The sequence below is a fragment of the Quercus robur genome, chromosome 2 (assembly GCF_932294415.1).
Source record: "Quercus robur chromosome 2, dhQueRobu3.1, whole genome shotgun sequence".
Taxonomy (NCBI): domain Eukaryota; kingdom Viridiplantae; phylum Streptophyta; class Magnoliopsida; order Fagales; family Fagaceae; genus Quercus; species Quercus robur.
Genome location: NC_065535.1, coordinates 27,714,880 through 27,735,343, shown reverse-complemented (window position 1 = coordinate 27,735,343; position 20,464 = coordinate 27,714,880). Strand labels below are relative to the sequence as shown.

Genomic DNA, 20,464 nt, shown 5'->3' with positions numbered 1-20,464 from the left:
CGCGTGCCTGTAACGCCGAGAATTATGGTGGCACGTGGAGGCGTGTGGAAGGTCCGATGAAGACGAAATTTCACAGAAATACAGATCGGAGAGATACTTTCCAATGGTGCAATCTGTGGTCTGATCGGAGAAGCGGAAGCGGTGGTGGCGGCAAGGCGGTGGTCTTTGATGTACTGAAGTCACGGTGGAGGCAGCGGTGCTGCTCACAAAAACGGCTGCAGATGACACCCAAGAAGACAAGACTGCTTAAGAGTGGCACACCAAAGGATTAGAGTAGTGGCTCTGATACTATGTTAGAAATACAGAATGAATGTATTGTATTTCATAATCAAAGAATATACATGTGTGCCTTTATATAAGAGGCATATGTGTGTTGTACAAGTAAGCCTATGTGTGCGGTACAAGTAAAGTGTAGTACAAGTACAAGTGTGCTAAACAAGTAAACTAGCTGGGCCTAAAGCCCATAACATAATATACATTAACAATAACCAATACTTTTATCATGTCCTAATGAAATGATATTGGTTATGGGGTTGCACACCATGTTGATCTTATACTATGCATGTCTTTTCCAAGCAAAAGTAGTGAACTCTGTTTGCTGGTATTTGCCATAGTGCATTTTATTTTCAGTGTAAAGAGGGACTCCCACTAAAAATTTGAAAGGAAAAAACGCCATTCCATCTATTGCAGTTCTTTATGTAGATTTCCCTTTTAAGGTTTAATTCTCTTCCATTTTGCTTAATAATTGCCATATCTCTCAGTTTTATTTTTAAGGCTGCACCATGAACCTTTACAAAGATATAAAAGTAGCAGTGGTTAACCACCAAACCGTGCTGGCAATGATTTTGATACAGTTGTCATATGCAGGCATGGCCTTAATAAGCAAGGCTGCCTTCAATGAGGGAATGAGTCCTCTGGTGCTCAATGCTTATAGGCAAGCTATTGCTACAATAGTTTTGGCACCCTTTGCATTTCTATTGGAAAGGTTGGTATTCCTTTCTGTACATGGTTTTAGCTGTCAATCTTTTCCTGCCATTATTGTTCTCAACTTCCAAAAGTATAGTAACTTATCCCAAATAAAAATTGTAAATGCAACTCATGCTGAGTATCGGTTCTAATTTGCTTCCTCATCATGTTATTCTATAGGACGACACATTGTTCGCTGTCATTTGGCCTCTTCTGCAAGATCTTCCTTGCTGCTTTATGTGGGTGAGTACACAAAGAACTTTGCAATAAGCAGCAAAAGTGTGTATCATAATGTTGGCTTAGTATTCTGAAAGAACTTCTGAGACCTTTAGGAGTTTTTTTTTTTTTTTTTTTTTTTTTTTTTTTTGAAATTAAAAAAAAATGCAATTTGGATTTTTATTTTGGGGTGATTTGGAAGCAACTTCATAAATCTAGCTAGCCACATCACCAAAAAGAAAAAAAAAAAGTCAAGTCATCCTTAAGACTGTAGTTTGCAAGCCAATCTAGACCTAGTGATAGGTAACCAAATGCCTCTAATGATTAAGAAGAATTATGCACTGTTAGAAATACTGAATGCAGTAATATTGTATTTCTCAAATGAAAGAATATAAATGAGTGTCTTTATATAGGAGGCATATGAGTGCAGTACAATAATTTGTGCTATACAAGTAATCTAGTTGGGCCTAAACCCCACAACACTATACACGTTAACAGCCCCCCTCAAACTCAAGGTGGATGTGAGACTAACTTGAGGTTGTCAACCAAAGTACGAAGGCATCATGCTTGTATAATATGAAAGATCTCAAAAATTTTCTCGGTCAACAATTTGAGATGAAAGATCTTGAACATCTCAGCTACTTCTTGGGTCTTGAAATCATTCATTCTACAGATGAAAAATAGTTAATTGGTTACGTCTATCTTTTAGCTATCTTATTCTTGCTAGCATTTATCACAAATTTATTGAAAAACACAAAATGGTAGGATGGAGACTGTAGGTTGGAGCTAATTTTATGGTATATTGAAGATTGTCGGTATGTTCATAACTGTTGGAGGAGCCATGCTACTTAGCTTCTACCGAGGTCCTCCTTTGAAAAACCCCCATGCTCCAAGCCCTGTGGGAAGCAGCACTGAAACATCTCACGTTGGGGGTCATAAGAACTTGATTGTAGGCCCTGTGCTTATGTTTCTTTGTTCTGTAGCTTGGTCATTATGGCTCATCATGCAACCATAGCTTCTTACGCAATATCCTGCCAAGCTAAAGCTGTCCACTCTACAGTGTCTCCTCAGTTTTGTGCAATCCACTGTCATAGTAGCTGCCTTGCAGCGGAACTTTAACTCATGGAAGTTAGGATGGGATATTCAACTTGCTTCCCTAGCGTGTTGTGTATGTCTCGGCTTTCTTTGCTTCATTATATTTTTATTGCTTTGTCAAAATATCTTTTTCCTCATAATTTTCTTTATGGTTGTTGGATTAATGCATGTCTTGCTTGTATAATATGAAGGGTATTCTAGTAACTGGATTTATAAGATTTTGTTGAAATGAAAATCTTATTCACTTAATGAATGATTACAGTTGTGCTTTTTATATACAAAAACAGAGCATCAATAACTAACTTAACAAATTAACAGATTAACTAACTCACGTAACACTAAACTAAAAACTCACGTGCTCTCTCACGTGCAACACTAAAGGCTATAAACAATAGAGCTAAAACTACATACAGTTTATACACAATGAACTATACAAAACTACAAGTCATTGCTTTTTTGTTCTAAGTCTGACTCATGCTCTGAATCTAACTGTTACTGTTGCTGCATACTTTACTGCTGCTGCTGCTTCAATCTTTGACACTCCCCCTCAAGATGGACACCATTGGAATGAATATTCAGGATTCCCATCTTGCCAATTAAGACTGTAAATTAACTTAGATTCAAGGCTTTTGTCAATAAATCTGCCAATTGAGAATGACTCCTAATATTTATCAACCTTATAACTCCATCTTGCACCTTGTCTCTCACAATATAACAGTCTATTTCAATATGTTTTGTGCGCTCATGAAACACAAGGTTAGACCCTATGTGGATTACTGCCTCACTGTCACTGAATAACAAAGCAGCCTTGTCATGTTCTATATTTAGATCCTTCAACAAGTATAGAATCCAGGTCACTTCACACATAGCCACATCCATTGATCTATACTCAGCCTCTGCAGTAGATCTAGAGACTGTATTTTGTTTCTTAGACTTCCAAGAGACCAATGAGTCACCTAAGAAAACACAAAAACCTGTAATGGACCTTCTAGAATCTGGACAAGTTGCCCAATCTGCATCTGCAAAAGCTTTTATGTGCAGTGAAGTATTTGATGGAAATAACAACCCTTGACCTGCCGTGCCTTTAATGTATTGAATGACTCTATATGCTGCCTTCAAATGAGGATTTCTAGGCTTTAGACATGTACTGACTTAACCTATGCACAGAGTAAGAAATGTCTGGCCTAGTGATTGTTAAGAACAGCAGTCTACCTATTAGCCTTCTATACATTCTAGCATCATGTAGTAACTCACTATCATCTTTGCTCAACTTTAAACTGGCTTCCATGGGAGTTCTAGCTGGTTTACAACCAAGCATTCCAGCATCATGAACAATTTCAAGAGCATATTTTCTCTGACATAATGAAATGCCCTTTTGTGATCTTGCAACCTCTAAACCTAGAAAATACTTCAAACTACCCACATCCTTTAGTTTGAAATGCTTGTCTAGATACACCTTAAGATCTTCCACAGCTTTAGGATCATTGCTACCAATGAGAATATCATCAACATAAACTAGAAGAGCAATGAACAATCTGCCATCCTTCTTAATGAATAAAGAATAATCTGCTTTGGATTGAACAAAACCATGTTGCAATAAGGTGTTTGAAAACTTTGAAAACCATGGCCTTGAAGCTTGCTTAAGGCCATACAATGATTTATGCAACTTGCAAACCAATTCCCCCTTAGACTCCCCCTTACTATCCAACTCCCCCTTGCTGTGCAAACCAGGAGGAAGAGACATGTAGACTTCTTCATGAAGATCACCATTTAGAAAAGCATTATTAACATCTAATTGGTGAAGAACCCAACCTTGCACAGCAGCCAATGCCAAAAACAGCTTAACAGTGACCATTTTAGCCACAAGGGATAAGGTCTCAGTGTAGTCCAAGCTCTCTTGTTGGGTATAACCTTTGGCAACCAACCGTGCCTTGTACCTTTCTATGCTACCATCAGCCTTGTATTGAATTCTAAATACCCACTTACAGCCAACAGCCCTCTTATTTGGTGGCAAAGGAACCACAGACCATGTATGATTTTGTTCCAATGCATCAATTTCAGCTGCCATAGCAGCTTCCCAGTTAGGATCACTAACAGCTTGATGATAAAATTGAGGTTCCTTAAGGGCAGAAATACTATTGCAGAAGTAAGAATAGCTAAGTGACAAATGTTGAGAAGAAACAAAATTAGAAATGGGATACCTAGTAGAAACTGTATTGCATTGATAGGATTGGAGATATGGAGGAGGTTTAGACATCCTAGTAGACCTTCTAAGAGAGGGAATAGAAGCAGTAGGTAAGGCTGGAGGAATAGGATCAAGTTGTAAAACAACATCATCAACAATGTCATTAGGTAAGTATATGGACAAATCTTTTGGAAGATTAGAAAAATGATCTTCAAGGATGTGAGATTCTAGACTAACAGTATGAGAATGGACCTTAGAATGTGTAATAGGATCATCAATAGGTAAAGGTGGAGCATCAGGAGTACAAATCTGAGATAAAGGATTAGAGGGAGAAGACAAAGTTGAAGATGGAATAGAGTGAAAGGGAAAAATTGACTCATGAAAAGTAACATCCCTTGAAACAAAAATCCTTTTAGAATGTAAATCAAGTAATTTGTAACCTTTAACAGCAAAAGGATAACCCAAGAAAACACATTTGATGGCTCTAGGATCAAATTAAGACCTGATATGAGCCAATGTGGATGCAAAACATAGACAACTAAACACCCTAAGAGAATGATAATCAGGGATCTTACCATAAAGCAACTCAAAAGGGGTTTTATGATGAAGAAGAGGGGATGGAAGCCTATTAATGAGATGCACTGCAGTGAGAATACAGTCACCCCAATAGGCAATAGGGACATTAGACTGAATTCTCATAGCCCTTGCAACACACAAAATATGTTGATGTTTCCTCTCCACAACAGAATTTTGTTGTGGAGTGGCAACACAACTATGTTGGTGTATGATACCATGACTATTGAAGAAATCAATCATTTGAAACTCAAGACCATTATTTGTTCTAAAAACCTTAATAGATTTGTTGAACTGAGTTTTGATTATGAAATAAAAGGATTGTAAAAGAGGCCTAGTATCAGACTTGGACTTCATGAGATAAACCCAAGTTAACCTAGTACAATCATCAACAATAGTAAGGAAGTATTTATGGCCATCAACAGTAGGGACTGAATATGGACCCCAAATATCATAGTGCACAATATCAAAGGGGAATTCTGAAATGTGATTTAGAAAAGGAAAAGGCAGTCTTTTATGCTTTGCAAGTGGACAAATCTCACAATCTTTATTAAAAGTACAAACAACATCAGAAAGTACATTCTTTAAGGAAGAAAGTTTAGCATTAGAGGAATGTCCTAATATGAGATGCCATAAAGAAGAAGATACAACAACATTATTGATTACAGGAGATTGTGATTTATTTAGAACAGACTTGAAAACAAAATTGAAGAGAGATTGAAAGGATGAACTAGAGTTGATTGGAGAGGTACAAGCATCTGAAGGGTTTTGCTGCAGCAAATACAACCCATCATGAACTTCACCCACACCAATCGTCCTCCAGCAAATAAGGTCCTGTATGAAACAAAGATTTGCTAAGAAAATAAGGCAATAGGAAGAAGATTGTGTAAGTTGACTGACTGACAAAAGGTTAAAAGAGAAAGAAGGGACACAAAGAACATTATGAAGAACTAAAGTGGCTGAAAGGGAAATAGAACCTATATGGGTTACCATAGCTGTTTCACCATTTGGAAGCTCAACATTAGTGCTAATGGCAGTAAAATTAGTAAACAAATGAACAGAATGCACAATATGGTCAATTGCCCCAGTGTCAATAACCCAAGTATCTCTATTAAAGGCTGTCCCATTCACTACTTGAGCAAAAAAAAAACAGAATGCCTCAAAGTAATGCCTTAAAAAAGGGTCATACCTGACATATTGAGAACATTGTCAGACTGGGAAACACTTGCTTGGTGTGCTACTTGAGAGTTTGAATGAGACTTGATCACATTACTAGCCATATGAACCTCCTTATTTCCCATATTAAATTGAGCAGCTTGCATCTGATTGCCCAACATAGCCAAGAACTGCTGACATTGTTCCTTAGTAAAAGGAAATTGATTAGCATCAATGACTGATTGATTGTTCTCTACAAGATCTTCTTGAACACCCACTTGATTCACCATTGAAGTCTTTCCTTTAGGCTTGAATCCAGGAGGGAATCCATGCAATTTGAAGCACTTCTCCACAGTATGACCAAGTTTCCCACAATGAGTACAAACAGGCCTATCCTTGCCCTTAGAATTCTTGCCCCCAGAGAAAAAGGAATTAGAATTGGAACCTTTCACAGCAAGAGCAGTGGAGTCAATGTAAGTATTAGAACTTCCCACACGCCTCTGCCTTTCTTCTTGAATGAACAAAGATTAGACTTTGTTAATGGATGAAAGTAGTTCCATTAACAAAATCTGTCCTTTGATTTGAGAGTATGAATCATTGAGTCCCATTAAAAATTGCATCACTGAATCTTGAAAGTGAACATTCTCAATTCTTTGTGAAAGATTACAAGTACATTTTCCACAAGAACAGTTTAGGGCAGGTCGGAAATTCTTGAGTTGATCCCAATACAACTTCAATTGAGTGAAACAAGCAGTGATTGAAGAATCACCTTGATTGATTGATGCAATATCCTTCTGCAACTCAAAAGCCCTAGGTCCATTGCCTTGGGCATGTGTGTCTCTGAGATCATTCCAAATCTCTAATGCCATGTCTCTATAAGTGATGCTTACTCTGATCTGAGGTGAAACAGTTTTCATCAACCACGAACCAACCATGTTATAACAATGAATCGAAGCATCAACTGCTGCTGGTGTTTTGATTAGTGGAGAAGATAAAGTGATTGTGCCATCAACAAAACCAAACTTATTCTTTGCAATTAAAGCCTTCTTCATAGATCGAACCCAAGCATGGTAATTTTCACCAATCAAGACCTCTGATACGAGCCTAGCTCCAAGACTTTTAGCATGATGAAGATATAAAGGATTACAGATATCCTCTACCAATGTTGGATCACGTTCAATTGAAGTTGAAGGAGAATCTGATGCAGAAGCTGTGGACGCCATTGAAGCAACTCCAAGCTTTCAAGAATGAAAACCCTAGAATTTGGGAATTTTCTAGAACGAGACTCTGGAACTTGAGAGAATTTGGCTCTAATACCATATAAGATTTTGTTGAAATGGAAATCTTATTCACTTAATGAATGATTACACAGCTGTGCTCTTTATATACAAAAACAGAGCATTAGTAACTAACTTAACAAATTAACAGATTAAATAACTCACTTAACACTAAACTAAAACCTCATGTGCTCTCTCATGTGCAACACTAAAGGCTGTATACAATAGAGCTAAAACTACCTACAATCTATACACTGTGAACTATACAAAACTACAAGTCGTTGCCTTTTTGTTCTAAGTCTGACTCCTGCTCTGAATCTAACTGTTGCTGCTGCTGCATACTCTACTACTGCTGCTGCTTCAATCTTTGACAGGATTCACATACGGGTTGCAAGTTTGGTGTATAGAGAAGAAAGGGCCATTTTATGTGGCCATATTTTCTCCACTTTCATTGCTTATAACAGCTATCTTCTCCGCTCTAGTATGGTTTGAGCAGTTAAGTTGGGGAAGGTTCGTTGCCTCCAGTTAATTTGAACGTAGCTTTACAAGAACAATTAAAAAAGCAATACTTTAATTTTTCTTCTTTTGTGTTATTTCTAGGCTAATTTCTTGCCATTCATGTTCTTATTAACAGTCTATTGGGTGGCATTATGGTGGTTGGAGGTCTTTATTCTGTCCTGTGGGGAAGGAGCAAGGAGTACAATCAACTGATGCTCAAAAGCGAACCTCCCAGTGAGAAGGGCCAAGATATTGAAAGAGACTGACCAATTTAGGCTGATCACATTGTTTTCTGTTCACACACATGTGTGTATTAGGGATGGCAATTTTTGCCCTACCTGCAGGTACCCAGCCTTACCCAACCCTAATAGGCTGGATTTTACCCGGTCCGATAAAGAATAGGGTCGGGTTTGGGTTTTTAAAAAAAAATCCGAACCGGGTCCGGGTTTTTGTAAAAACCCAACCCGGCCAGACCCGTATATATAATATTATTAAAAAATAAATAAAAACCTAGGTATAAATACTACTATTCTACTTCTAAAAATCATTTCCCTAACCCTAATTTCTAACCTCTTAGCCACCTCTCTCTCTTTCACTCTCAGCCACCCCTCCCTCTCCCTCACTCCCTCTCTCTCACTCGCTGTTACCGGTCCCTCCTCCACCTCACTGGTCTCGTTGGTCCCTGCCTCCCTCACCGAGCTGCTCACTCATCCACCTCGCCGCAGAGATCGCTAGCTCCTCCTTCACCACGCTGCTCACTCCTCCATCTCGCCGCAGTCTTCGCTCACTCCACCTCATCGCAGACGCCGCTCCTTCCTTCCACCTCTCTCACCTTGCCTTGATTGGAGAGGGATTTTTGTTGGTTTTTCGTGGGTTTTTTTTTTTTTTTTTGGAGTTTTGGAGGAGTTGAAACTTGAAATAGTGGTCGGCTTAGACTCTGATCTGATTTGTATTTTTATTTTTATGAAAGATCTGATCTGTATTTATGGTCTTAAACTTTGATCTGTTGGGGGTTTCTCATGGTTCTATTTTTGGAGTTTTTGATGGGTTGAAATAGAGGTAGGATTAGACTCTACTTTGATCTGTATTTTTTTGCTTTTTTGATGAAAGATCTGACTTGTATTTATGGTCTTAGACTCTGATCTGTAGTATTGAGCAGAATTTTTGTGCTTTTTACTTTGTTTTGCATTGTTCTTGTGATGGTTTCTGTTCTACATGGCTTAAAGATTCTGGCAATTTTTTTTTTTAATTGGGCCTGAGGTGGCGAGGCCCGTGGACCCCGACGGGGCGGGTTTGGGTTTAGAAAAAAAACTCGTTTAATAAACGGGGCGGGTTTGGGTTTTGGAGTCAAGCCCGCGAGTTGGGTTCGGGCAAAAAGAAACCCGCCCTGAACCCGACCCATTGCCATTCCTAGCGTGTATGTTAAATATTGGTTTTCCATGTTATGTAGAGCACTGATTCTACTAAACTAGTGATTGAAGATATGATTGTTTTTCATTTCTTATAATTTATTCTAAAATTCCCGTCCCTGTTTTGCATGCTCATCCTACTTTGTATTTTTCAAAAAAATTATTCATTGCTTAGTTCAGGTTTCTCTGACCCTCTAAAATCTTTCCACAAGTTAGGTGATTTTTGGATGAAGCGAGTTTTGAGTGATATCATCCTGTTTTCATAACTCATGATCCAAAACTAGTGGGGTCCATGGAAGAGCACTTGTTTGGACTCCATGACTCATGATCCGTGACTCAGTTTCCATCACTCAATTCTCTGATTTTTGAGTTATGAGTTATGGAAACTGAAAACAACTAATGGAAACTGAAAACACATTTTAGTTGTTTTCAGTTTCCATAACTCATAACTCAATGGTATTTTTGTAATTAAACACACATGGAGGGACCCACAGCCGCACCTTTTGACCTTTGACTTTTTTTTTATTCATTTCTTCTCCTGGGTTCGGTCTTTTTTTTTTTTTTTTTTTTTTAATGGGTTCGGTGAGTTTGGTTTTTTTTTTTTTTTTATTGGGTTCGGTGATTTTTTTTTTCACTGGATTCAGTGAGTTTGGGTACTAGAGGTTGAAGGAAAAAAAAAAAAAGTAAAAGTTGCACAAGGTACAAGTATGGGGCCCACAAATAATTGAAAAATATTGAGTGATGACAAGTGAGTGATGGTGCCAAACGGGGTGGGGTGTTTTAAGTGATGAGTGATGAAAACTGAGTGATGAGTGATGGGTGATGAAAACTGAGTGATGAGTGACCATTTTTTTAAACCAAACAAGGCTGTAATGGTCTTGCAGCAGTATTACTGTGGCACATGATTTTCAGGGATATTGCCATGTTGGTTTATCTTTTGAAAAACATGAGAGTGGATTTCCCGGTAGCATTTTGACCTTGAAATGAAATAACACACTGCATTAGCAATTTGTAAGGCAAGTTGAAACAAAAAAATTTACCTACCAATGTCTCTTTAGTAAAATGCTTGAATTTTTATTTATTTATTAGAGTAAAAAATATGTTGAATGAAAGAGGAAGAACAAACTCCATCTATTCCTTGAGCTATCAGGACCAAGCTTAGAATCAAAGAGATTGTAATCCTTCTGTCATATTACAACTGGAAGCCCTATGGGCGATGGATTAAGGCTCTGTGATTCTTCTGAAGGGATGTTGAGAATGCTATTTGCATTGAGCAACAGTGTGATCTATCCACTTGCTGAAGTTGCATTCATTCTTGAGAAACTGATGGGCCACGATGAGTTGGTTCAGGCAATCTGAGAAATGGGGCATTCATTAAAAACGTGTTCAAAAGTGCTACAGCAACAACCCGAGTCTTCGATAGATAGTCTAGTGCTCAAAACTGTACAAGTTGGTAGCACATTCAATGTCAATCATGCCATCTTCCACTAAAGCTAAAGTTTACATGTTCCACTTATTACCATGTTGATACTTAATGGGACAATTTTGTAGATTAAATTAAGAGAGAAGGTACTATTAGAATAAACCTGCAGTCAGACTAACTGAAGAACACATTGTCCACTTCACAATCAGAAACTCCTTCCTTATATCTAAAACAGAGCACAAACGTATCAACACTGCAAGCAGTATGTTAGACAGTCAGGATTGAAGTTAAAGGTATTGGACATATTTCTTAAATGATTTAACTGATCAAATCAAACTATAAACAACACTAGCTTTTAATAAATTATCAATCTTCTCAAAAGTTTAAATTATTAAGAAATGATAAATTTAATCATTTAATCATAATTCTAACACTCCCTCTCATATTGAAACTCCCCCTTAATAAGTGAGGTTCAACACGTGGGTTTTTAACATTCTAAATGGGAGGAATAAAACTTAGGATTATAATACTATGATAAATTATTGATCTATATATATATATATATATCTAAAAGCTAAAGTATAGCATTTATTATTACTACACTCCTGATGAGCCACATCAGTAGCCATGTCATCCACTTATTTTCTATATATTTTTTTCTATTTAAACTTTTCTTTCTCCCTATTCTCAAAACAAAAAAAAAAAAAAAAAAAACTCCTCTTCTCCCTATTAATTCACATCTTCTATTACATTTTTTCCAACATTTTTCCTTTCTTTTTGTCTCTTTATCTTCCCCCTACTCTCAACTTTACCGTTTACACTTTCTTCATCTTTCTTATATTTTGACTATTCTTCTCCCCATTTCATTTTGTATAGATTTGATATCATTTTCCTCATTCAGTCCATATTTTTTCCCCTACAAAACTGTGAGTACTCTCTTTCTCTCTCTGGATTTTTGTTCTTTCTTTTTTAATATGTGTTTTGGTATTGTGTGTGTATTTTTTTTTTTTTCTAATTTCCCATTAGAAAATCTTCTCTTTCCCTTTTATAGCTTTGGTTGAATTTTGGTTTGGGTTAATACTTAGTTTCTTTTGGAAATATGAATTTGAATATGCTTACCAATTGTTTGAGTAATAAATTATTATAAAGTTTATTTTTCATTCCTTTAGTTTCATTTTAATTTTGGCTAACATAATATTATAATTTTGTGTTGAGTTTTGATTATTATGATAACTAGCCACGAACCCATGCGTTGCACGTGATAATTATTTTTAAGGTAGTTTTATTGAATTTTTTTTTTTTACAATTTAAACTAATTTAATAAAGAGTAATGTATTTTGTAATCATATTTTTATTTATTATAGGAACAATCATAAATGCAATATAGGAACAATCATAAATCAAAAATATAAAATTTTTTGTACCAAAATGAAAACAATATAAAAATATTCAAAAGGCAAGTTAACGAAAATATTCATTTTTTAATAAAAGTTATTTATAACATTTTGTAAATTATTAAAAAGAATATAAAATTTGGAAATTATTCTTTTAGTTTTAAACATAAACCATATTTTTTTGCCTACAATCCAAAACACCAAAAAATGTAACTAAAAAAATTAATAAAACTTAACAATGATTAATTGGACTAATTAGGAAAACAATTTGTTGTTGATAATCTATTAAGGTTATTTTCATATATTAATTTTTTTTTTTACAATTTAAACTAATTTAATAAAGAGTAATGTATTTTGTAATCATATTTTTATTTATTATAGGAACAATCATAAATGTAATATAGGAACAATCATAAATCATAAATATAAATTTTGTTGTACCAAAATGAAAACAATACAAAAATATTCAAAAGGAAAGTTAACGAAAATATTCATTTTTTAATAAAATTTATTTATAACATTTTGTAAATTATTAAAAAGAATATAAAATTTGGAAATTATTCTTCTAGTTTTAAACATAAACCATATTTTTTTGCCTACACTCCAAAACACCAAAAAATGTAACTAAAAAAATTAATAAAACTTAACAATGATTAATTGGACTAATTAGGAAAACAATTTGTTGTTGATAATCTATTAATGTTATTTTCTTTGCAGACGTTGTAATTTTGTCTACCCAAAACATATTATCAATTATTAGCAAAATCTAAGAATTAAATTACTATATATGCATTGTTATAAAATGATAATTGTTGGGCTCTTGGGCCCAGGAGTTCATTATCTACCTGTATATTGGGCCTATGGCCCAAGCTGAGGACAAGGATCTGTCCGAGGAAGAGAAGTCTTCATCAGAAGAGACTGTGTTGATAAATAGAAAGGTTAGTTTTGGTCATAATAGCTCAAGAGAGTGGGCCGAGGATGAATACGTCATTGGCTAGACAAAGTTGAGGTCTTAAGAGATGGTCTATTAACAAGAGTGACAATCCCGGAAATTCAGTTGGAGCGGGTAAGCATTGCAGAGACATCAGATAGGGAGGAGTCTTAAAATATTTTAGGAGAAAGCTTCTGCCTCCAAATTAAATGCACTGATGCCTAAACAGTGGATTTCAGCCTTACAGCTACTACATGAGGACTTATGGGGAGTGCTGATGGGACAAGTATCCACACCGACCGTCTGGCATGCACGTGGAATGTGGAGATAAAAAGGAAAGAGAATATAAAATAAGAAGAAGTGAGTGAGAGAAGGGGCTCGAAAAAATCAAGAAAGAAACACTGTAGCAATCTAGAACTAGACTTGTAACCATACTTAAGAACATTATATAAGAATCAGTCTCTTCAGGACGTTGCCGAGGACGTTCTTTCTTTGTTTAAACTTGTATATTTTTATTCCTTTGCCATCAAACCTACCTGATTTGTTGTATGGTTAACTAAAGCCCAATAATTTTTTACCCACTCTCTACAAATTCATTGTTTTGAGCTATTTGGGCCTAAGTCCATTCATACCTTGGGCTAGGAACTCAAATCTGGTCCCTACAATAATAATAATAATTAAAATAAAATTGCAAAAGCTAAAATTTGTCACCCATTCGATTATTTTTGTTTGGCTAACCTTTACTTTTCTCTAAATAAATAACATTATAGAGTACTTTTAATACAACTATTAAGAGTACTTTGTCCATCACAAAGGATTAAAAAATAAATAAAAATTAGTAAAGTCTCATAGTTTAACATCTAAATTGAACACTATAAAAAATCATGCTATGTAATAGAATAAATATCAAATTATCCAAATCATGCTATGTAATAGAATAATATTATATTTTATATGCTATATTTAATTCTTTATAACGCAATAGGATAATGTTTAACAATCAAAGAGAACAAAAATACAACAATTTAAAAAACAAAATTAAATTGCATTAACCCAAAGTAGATTTTTAAAGAATATTAAAAATTATCAACCTAAAGCAAAGATGCAAGAAAAATAAAAAATCCAACAAAAAATTGAGAGAGAGAGAGAGAGAGAGAGAGAGAGCATTTTTTTGTGAGGGAAAACTATAAATAGAATGGAAAAGATAATGACAAATTTATAGTAAAAGGGTGTGAATAAGAAGAGATAAAAATAAAGAAAGATGAAGGGAAAAAGGAAGAATGATATTAATGTGATGGTAGTGGGGAGATGAAAAGGGAAGGGAGGGAGAAAGGTTAGGGAAGTGTAAATATTTAAAAAATAAATGTTAAAAACAATTATAGGAAAATTGGAAAATAAATAAATAAATAATGACGTAGACGTTGATGTGGCTTAACTGGAGCGTGGCAACAATAAATGCTACGCTTCAGCTTTTAAATATATATAGATTTCCTTATTCCTTATGAGATGAGAAATTTGAATAATAAATTTGAAACTTATAAAGTTTAGTTGTATATCAGGAAAATATAATACAATACAATAGAAGTTAGAAGAATATGGTTCATCTTTAAAAAAAAATTAATCAAACACACAAAAAATAATAAAATGATATATTTGTAGAGATAAAAAGATTTTTTTTTTTTTAACTTGTAAAAATCTTTTTAAAAAATAGACAACATTTAAAGTAATTGTTACTTTGTAATAAAAAGTTAAGCTATTAGAAAGTGGTGAATTTAATTATTTAATCATAGTTCAAACAAATATAAATTGAGGTAAAATTACAACAAAGCAAGCTAAATTACCTACGTATCAATCTTTTATGAGGGTTTTCCAAGATCAATAAGTGCTGAATTGTTCCTTTTGCAAGGAATAAAATGTGCTAAAGGTGTGTTGAACTGTTCCCTCTGTAAGGAAGTTCACTCAAAAGCAGTACAGCTCCTGTAACTAGACATTCCACAATTAAATTTCTCTATAGAAATCACAAAATTAAAGAAAATAGGAAATATTAATTGGGAAAAGAGATGGTGTCTGATAGGTTGGCTTCTATTTCAAGTGTGGTGCTATGCTTTTCAAGCATACCGGTAGTGTGATAATGCATTCCACTTGCTATTGAAATGTGATTCTTCCCATATGAGGCTTAAAAAAATGATTCTTTGCGTGCATTTGCATAGAAATGAAGTTGCGGTTTATGTTTTTGGCTGGGTCCCACAGCATTGTTCACAACCCAACCAAACTTGTGAAAATGCATATTTTTAGGTAAATCCTAGGTCCTATGGCACTATTCATAACTTAAAAATTATTTTATTACAATGTTTTCAATAATAAGTTTTCAGTTTTTAACAAAATAAGCGGTATCCAAACAGACCCTTTTAAGAGATTGCCGAGGTTGTCTGTCCACTACTACTTAAACCAGATGAACATCAAGAGAAAATGCATTATGAATAGCCATGAAGTCCTATGCTTCTTATGGGGCAATGGTAATAGTCCAGTTAGCATATGGTGGAGCAAATATCCTGACGAAAATTGCCCTTGAAAAGGGACTCAATCAACTTGTCTTTGTGGTTTACAGGCATATAATTGCCATGCTTTTGTTAGGTCCCTTTGCTTATGTACTTGAAAGGTTAGTTATCCTTCTTATGGTCAGTCTTCAGTGATGTTTGTGTGCGCGTGCACCATTTTTTCCCCTATTGAGATGTAAGCTAATCACTAGAAAGGCATATGGTCAGTGATCATATGCCTTTTAGGCTCATGACTAGTTGCTGGAGCATTTGAGAAAAAAAAAGAATTTATTTATTTTCTTCTTGCAAAACAGGAAAAATAGGCCTCCACTCTCATTCTCCGTGATTGCAAAGATTTTTTTGCTTTCGTCACTTGGGACAACCATCCATCTTAATGTTTACTATGCTGGTTTAGCATACACTTCTCCAACAGTTGCAATTGCCTTAAGTAATGTTATCCCTAGTTTGACCTTCCTCATAGCAGTAATACTCAGGTATTATCTCAGCTTCCCTCATATAAATGCAGTTACCTTCTTTACTAGTTCACCAGATGCCCTTCATTTGATTTTATATCTCTAATTTAGGATGGAGACATTGAACATAGCAAGTATTAGAGGTCAAGCTAAGGTGCTGGGTACACTGATTTGCATTGGTGGGGCACTTACTTTTACCTTCTGGAAAGGAAGATATCTTTTCAAAGGCTTTGTGCACAGGCCTCTGATAATCATCTGTAGCACCAACAGTTGTGAGTTGAGCCATGGCAAGGATAACTGGATTAAGGGTGCTGCACTTATTCTGACAAGTCACATAGCATGGAGTGCATGGCTGATTCTCCAGGTGATGTACTATATATTTTCAAATGATAGCAATATATCATGTATGAAAAAATTCCTTTCTTTTTTCATATTTTTTTCCCCAAATTTGGTCTATTTATTCTCAGGCTGTGGTCTACAAAGTCTACCCAGCTAGATTATTGCTGAACACTTTAATTTGCTTCTTTGCATCATTGCAATCTTTTTTTCTTGCACTGTTTTTTGCAAGAAATCTAGACTTATGGAAGCTGGAGTGGAACATGCAGCTATTAACCATCCTCTACTGTGTGAGTGTTTACTCTTACAAATGCATGTCTTTCATGGAATTTGATACCTTTGAAAGTAAAACATTATAGTCTTCATCTCTTCCTGCTTACTTTTGTAATAGGGAGTGGTGATCTCAGCTTTAGTCTACTACTTGCAAACATGGTGTATCAGTAATAAGGGACCAGTTTTTGCAGCAATGTTTAGTCCACTACTCTTAATTATTGTGGGAATATTCTCGGCAATTGCTTTCGCAGAGAGACTACAAGTGGGCAGGTGGGCTATAGATAGAACACAAATTCTTTCTGCCACTTGCAAGTCATTGGTTTCTGATTCTCCTGTCATAAAAATTTGCCTATAACAATCCAGTTGTAGCTTTCTATCACAATTTTCTGTTTTCTGCTACATGTCACAATTGTTAGTAAATAATAAAACCTCACAAACAATCTGGCATTGTGTGTATTGTCCATATTGCTAGGGAGGAAATGAGGAACTAAACTACTTTCTTTTGTATATTTGGTGTTGCCCAGCTTGGTAGGAGCGTCTCTCATCATTGTAGGCCTTTACTGTGTACTTTGGGCAAAAAGGACAGAAAATCTTGTCATTGGGCAGCCAGACGATGAAAAAGGATTTGATGATGACAAAATGCAAGAGATTTCCATCAATGAGACTGAGATGAATTCTGCCACAAATGAAACAAAATGAAATATACCTTTATAGGAAAATAAACATAAATATATAGGTGTTTTTCATTTCCCTTGTAAAACAGATTAGATGTTTTACTTTTCATTTGATTGTCAAAACAACCATTCTTATCATTTCGTTTGCAAGTAAAGGTTGTAAACCTGCAACATCACTTTATGAAGTACTTCAGGAATTTGCAACAGGATTGGAACTTTCGTCATTAGTAATCCTGGATGCCACTAGTTCTATGAACCGAAACAGAATGATATGTACAAAAGAGAGAGAGCACATTGTTGCTATTTCAAGTTTAGAAGCAGGGAGTGCAACATGTGAAGTAAATTTATACTCTGAAGGATAAAGAGGTGCAAAGTGATTATAATCACAGAACATACAACATTTCATTTGGTAGAGAAGGGACCTGACACACGTTGAGACATGAATATTACGTACCCCAATCAATTAATGCCATTTTCTGCTTCTCTACTGTGGCATGTATTAAAGTCTTCTAAGATTTTCAAACCATTAGCAAAAATCTCCAAGATTTGTCCCATTTTCCGCAGTATAGAGGTCACATTGTTCATAAGATTCCTCCCTACCAAATTGACATCCCGAATTTGACAAATTAGCAAGCATAATTTCTTCATGAAGATATCAGTTACCGAAAAAATCAAAACACCAGTATCCACTTTTTAAGCATCAAGAACATATGCTTGAGGTTGACAATTCATTCTAATTAATATATACGTTTACAAAACAACTCTTCCAATGTTCATTATCCATAGAATTCCTCCCCCAATGGTATTTCTTACCCTAATTAAGTCAAATGCGCTTATACAATTACTAGCCTCATCACACACGATTTGCGTGTGGGATGAGGCTTTTTTTTTTTTTTTTTTTTTGGGTCTAATGTCATAATTTCTCCCCTTTTTTATTTATTTATTTGGATAAGTTTGCTTTGAAGACATGGATTAGTAGGAGAGTGTCCTATTTTGTAGGTATTTTAAGTGGAGTTGGAGATATATTTTTACTAGATTGTCCTCAAGTTTTTTCCTTGTTAAACTAAGGTTTAGAGGGTGTTCTTGATCCACATAAAAGTCCAGTCCAAAAATGAGAACTCTCTTATAAATAGTATAAATATTAAAAGTTAAAACTAGTTGCATAACAACGCGATGCGTGGGAATATATAATTTTTTGGATGAATTGCAAATGATACCTCTAAAGTTTAGGGGTGTTTGAATTTTACACTATGAAGTCTCAAAGTTTGGATTTTATAACCTAAAGTTTGTGAATGTTTGGATTTTATACCCTGACGTTTAAGAATTTGGATTTGACCCCCTAAATTTTAAAGATGTTTGGATTTTATTCCCTAAAGTTTGGAGTGTTTGGACAGAAGTGGACTGAAATGGACTGGAATTACCAAACTAGACCGAATGCCGAAACATAATTATTAAACATAACGCAAAATAATAATAATAAAGTGATGTTTTTTTTTAGAGAGTTTCAACCTATGGCGTCCGTTCCTGATGATTGCTCTTTATCATCAGACCAAGACACCAATCAGTTTTTGGTGTAGGCGGGGATTGAACCCCAGATCTCTTAAACAACCATCAGAGACTTTACCAATTGAGTTAACTGGAACCCACAATAATAATAAAGTGATGTAAAACCTTATTCTATCATAAGTAATGTATTCGAATGTGAAATGATTTGTTACTGAAATAACATCAATCAAATTTGTTATCACATTAATATTTTTAACTAAATTATTATGCATGTGTTTGTGATTCTATTTGCCTGTTAAAGGTTTTATTAAAGTTGGATTCGGCACCATGTAGAGAAAGTTTGCACACCATAAAAAAAGAATATCAGGAAAACCATTTGCATGTGATATTTTATACAAAAAGAAAGGAAAAAAAAAAAAAAAAACCCCTTTGTTAAGACACATGGTTGAAAATGACATATGATTCTCTAAGTAGAAGCAAGACTGGACCCTTTAACCTAGCTTGGAATAACATTAGCATACGGAAATGAATATAGTGGTGGAATGAGATTATTATTATTATTATTATTTTCTTCAGATGAGTACTAAACTAAAAATAAATAAATGGTGTCTCTGCCCCAGGTGTTTGTATGACATGTATTTTCTATTATAAGTTACATTTAGGTTTGAGAATATGTAAAGTCATAATAGTGAAAAATGATGGTCATATCATGATTGATAAGTTATAATTAATTTTGAAAATGAGTAAAGATATAATGCATTATTGCATAAATAAATATTTATATACATTTTTTTAAAAGAAATTATGGAAATAAAATAATTACATAATTGCTGATGTGATTCAACAAAAGCGTACAACAATAAATATTATGGTTCAAATTTTAAATATTATATATATATATATATATATAATTATTGATAAAATATTGTTTGCATTCTTAAAGATTTCATAAGTTTGTATTCCCTTTTTAAAACTTAATGAGTTCTTTGTCCTTAAACTACTGAAAACGTAATATTGTTTATACCAAATCTTAAAAAGATCTTTTGTACGTTGTACATGACCAATAGTTTCATGCCACTTGTTCACCTCATGTGTGTTCTTTTCTCATTTTCTTTTTAAAATATAATGATCCATGTGTCATAGTCTCTAATGCTAAAACTAGTAACACCTACTTAGATATTAGATAGGTAGGGTAAAATTTAACCGAGCGAATAAAAGTACAAAAAAATGAAACATTTTCAACAGTATAGGGAAAAATAATACGTTTTGAAATTTAGGGACTAGAAAGAAATTTCAAGCAAACTTTATGGATTGAAACAATATTTTTTTTTTCCTAAAATAAATAAATATAACATAGTCGAAGTAGTCTTTGGATGCTTCTAAAAAGCATAAGCTTCCCAAAATTGGCGAAAAGCTAGGCAAGATGGAAGTAATTTCAATCTTAGAAGAAGCACCTCTAGAAAAAGGCGTATCGGTACGGTAGGAAGTAAAGTTTGAAGTGTAGAAGTTTAGAAATAGAGTTTTTTGGCTTTAACTTTAACTT

At 34.6% G+C, this 20,464-nt stretch overlaps 2 protein-coding genes across 2 annotated transcripts; both read left to right on the top strand.

Moving 5' to 3' along the window:
- The first annotated feature begins 782 nt into the window (after positions 1–782).
- On the top strand, positions 783–3,349 carry LOC126697011 (WAT1-related protein At1g09380-like). The gene is made up of 2 exons (XM_050393804.1): positions 783–985; positions 3,106–3,349. The coding sequence occupies exons 1-2, from the start codon at positions 783–785 to the stop codon at positions 3,347–3,349; spliced, it is 447 nt and encodes a 148-aa protein (XP_050249761.1).
- A 12,233-nt stretch (positions 3,350–15,582) lies between these two features.
- LOC126713147 (WAT1-related protein At5g64700-like) lies at positions 15,583–17,820 on the top strand. The gene is made up of 6 exons (XM_050412819.1): positions 15,583–15,781; positions 15,974–16,153; positions 16,244–16,496; positions 16,600–16,758; positions 16,860–17,011; positions 17,266–17,820. The coding sequence occupies exons 1-6, from the start codon at positions 15,609–15,611 to the stop codon at positions 17,438–17,440; spliced, it is 1,092 nt and encodes a 363-aa protein (XP_050268776.1). The 5' UTR covers positions 15,583–15,608; the 3' UTR covers positions 17,441–17,820.
- Positions 17,821–20,464: the final 2,644 nt, after the last annotated feature.

Excerpts from the sequence above, each read along its gene's own strand:
- LOC126697011 (XM_050393804.1), top strand. The coding sequence starts at position 783 with ATGAACCTTTACAAAGATATAAAAGTAGCAGTGGTTAACCACCAAACC. Across the intron at positions 986-3,105 it reads TTTGCATTTCTATTGGAAAG|ATCCTTCAACAAGTATAGAA; the intron begins GTTGGTATTCCT and ends TTCTATATTTAG.
- LOC126713147 (XM_050412819.1), top strand. The coding sequence starts at position 15,609 with ATGAAGTCCTATGCTTCTTATGGGGCAATGGTAATAGTCCAGTTAGCA. Across the intron at positions 16,497-16,599 it reads GTGCATGGCTGATTCTCCAG|GCTGTGGTCTACAAAGTCTA; the intron begins GTGATGTACTAT and ends ATTTATTCTCAG. Across the intron at positions 16,759-16,859 it reads TATTAACCATCCTCTACTGT|GGAGTGGTGATCTCAGCTTT; the intron begins GTGAGTGTTTAC and ends CTTTTGTAATAG.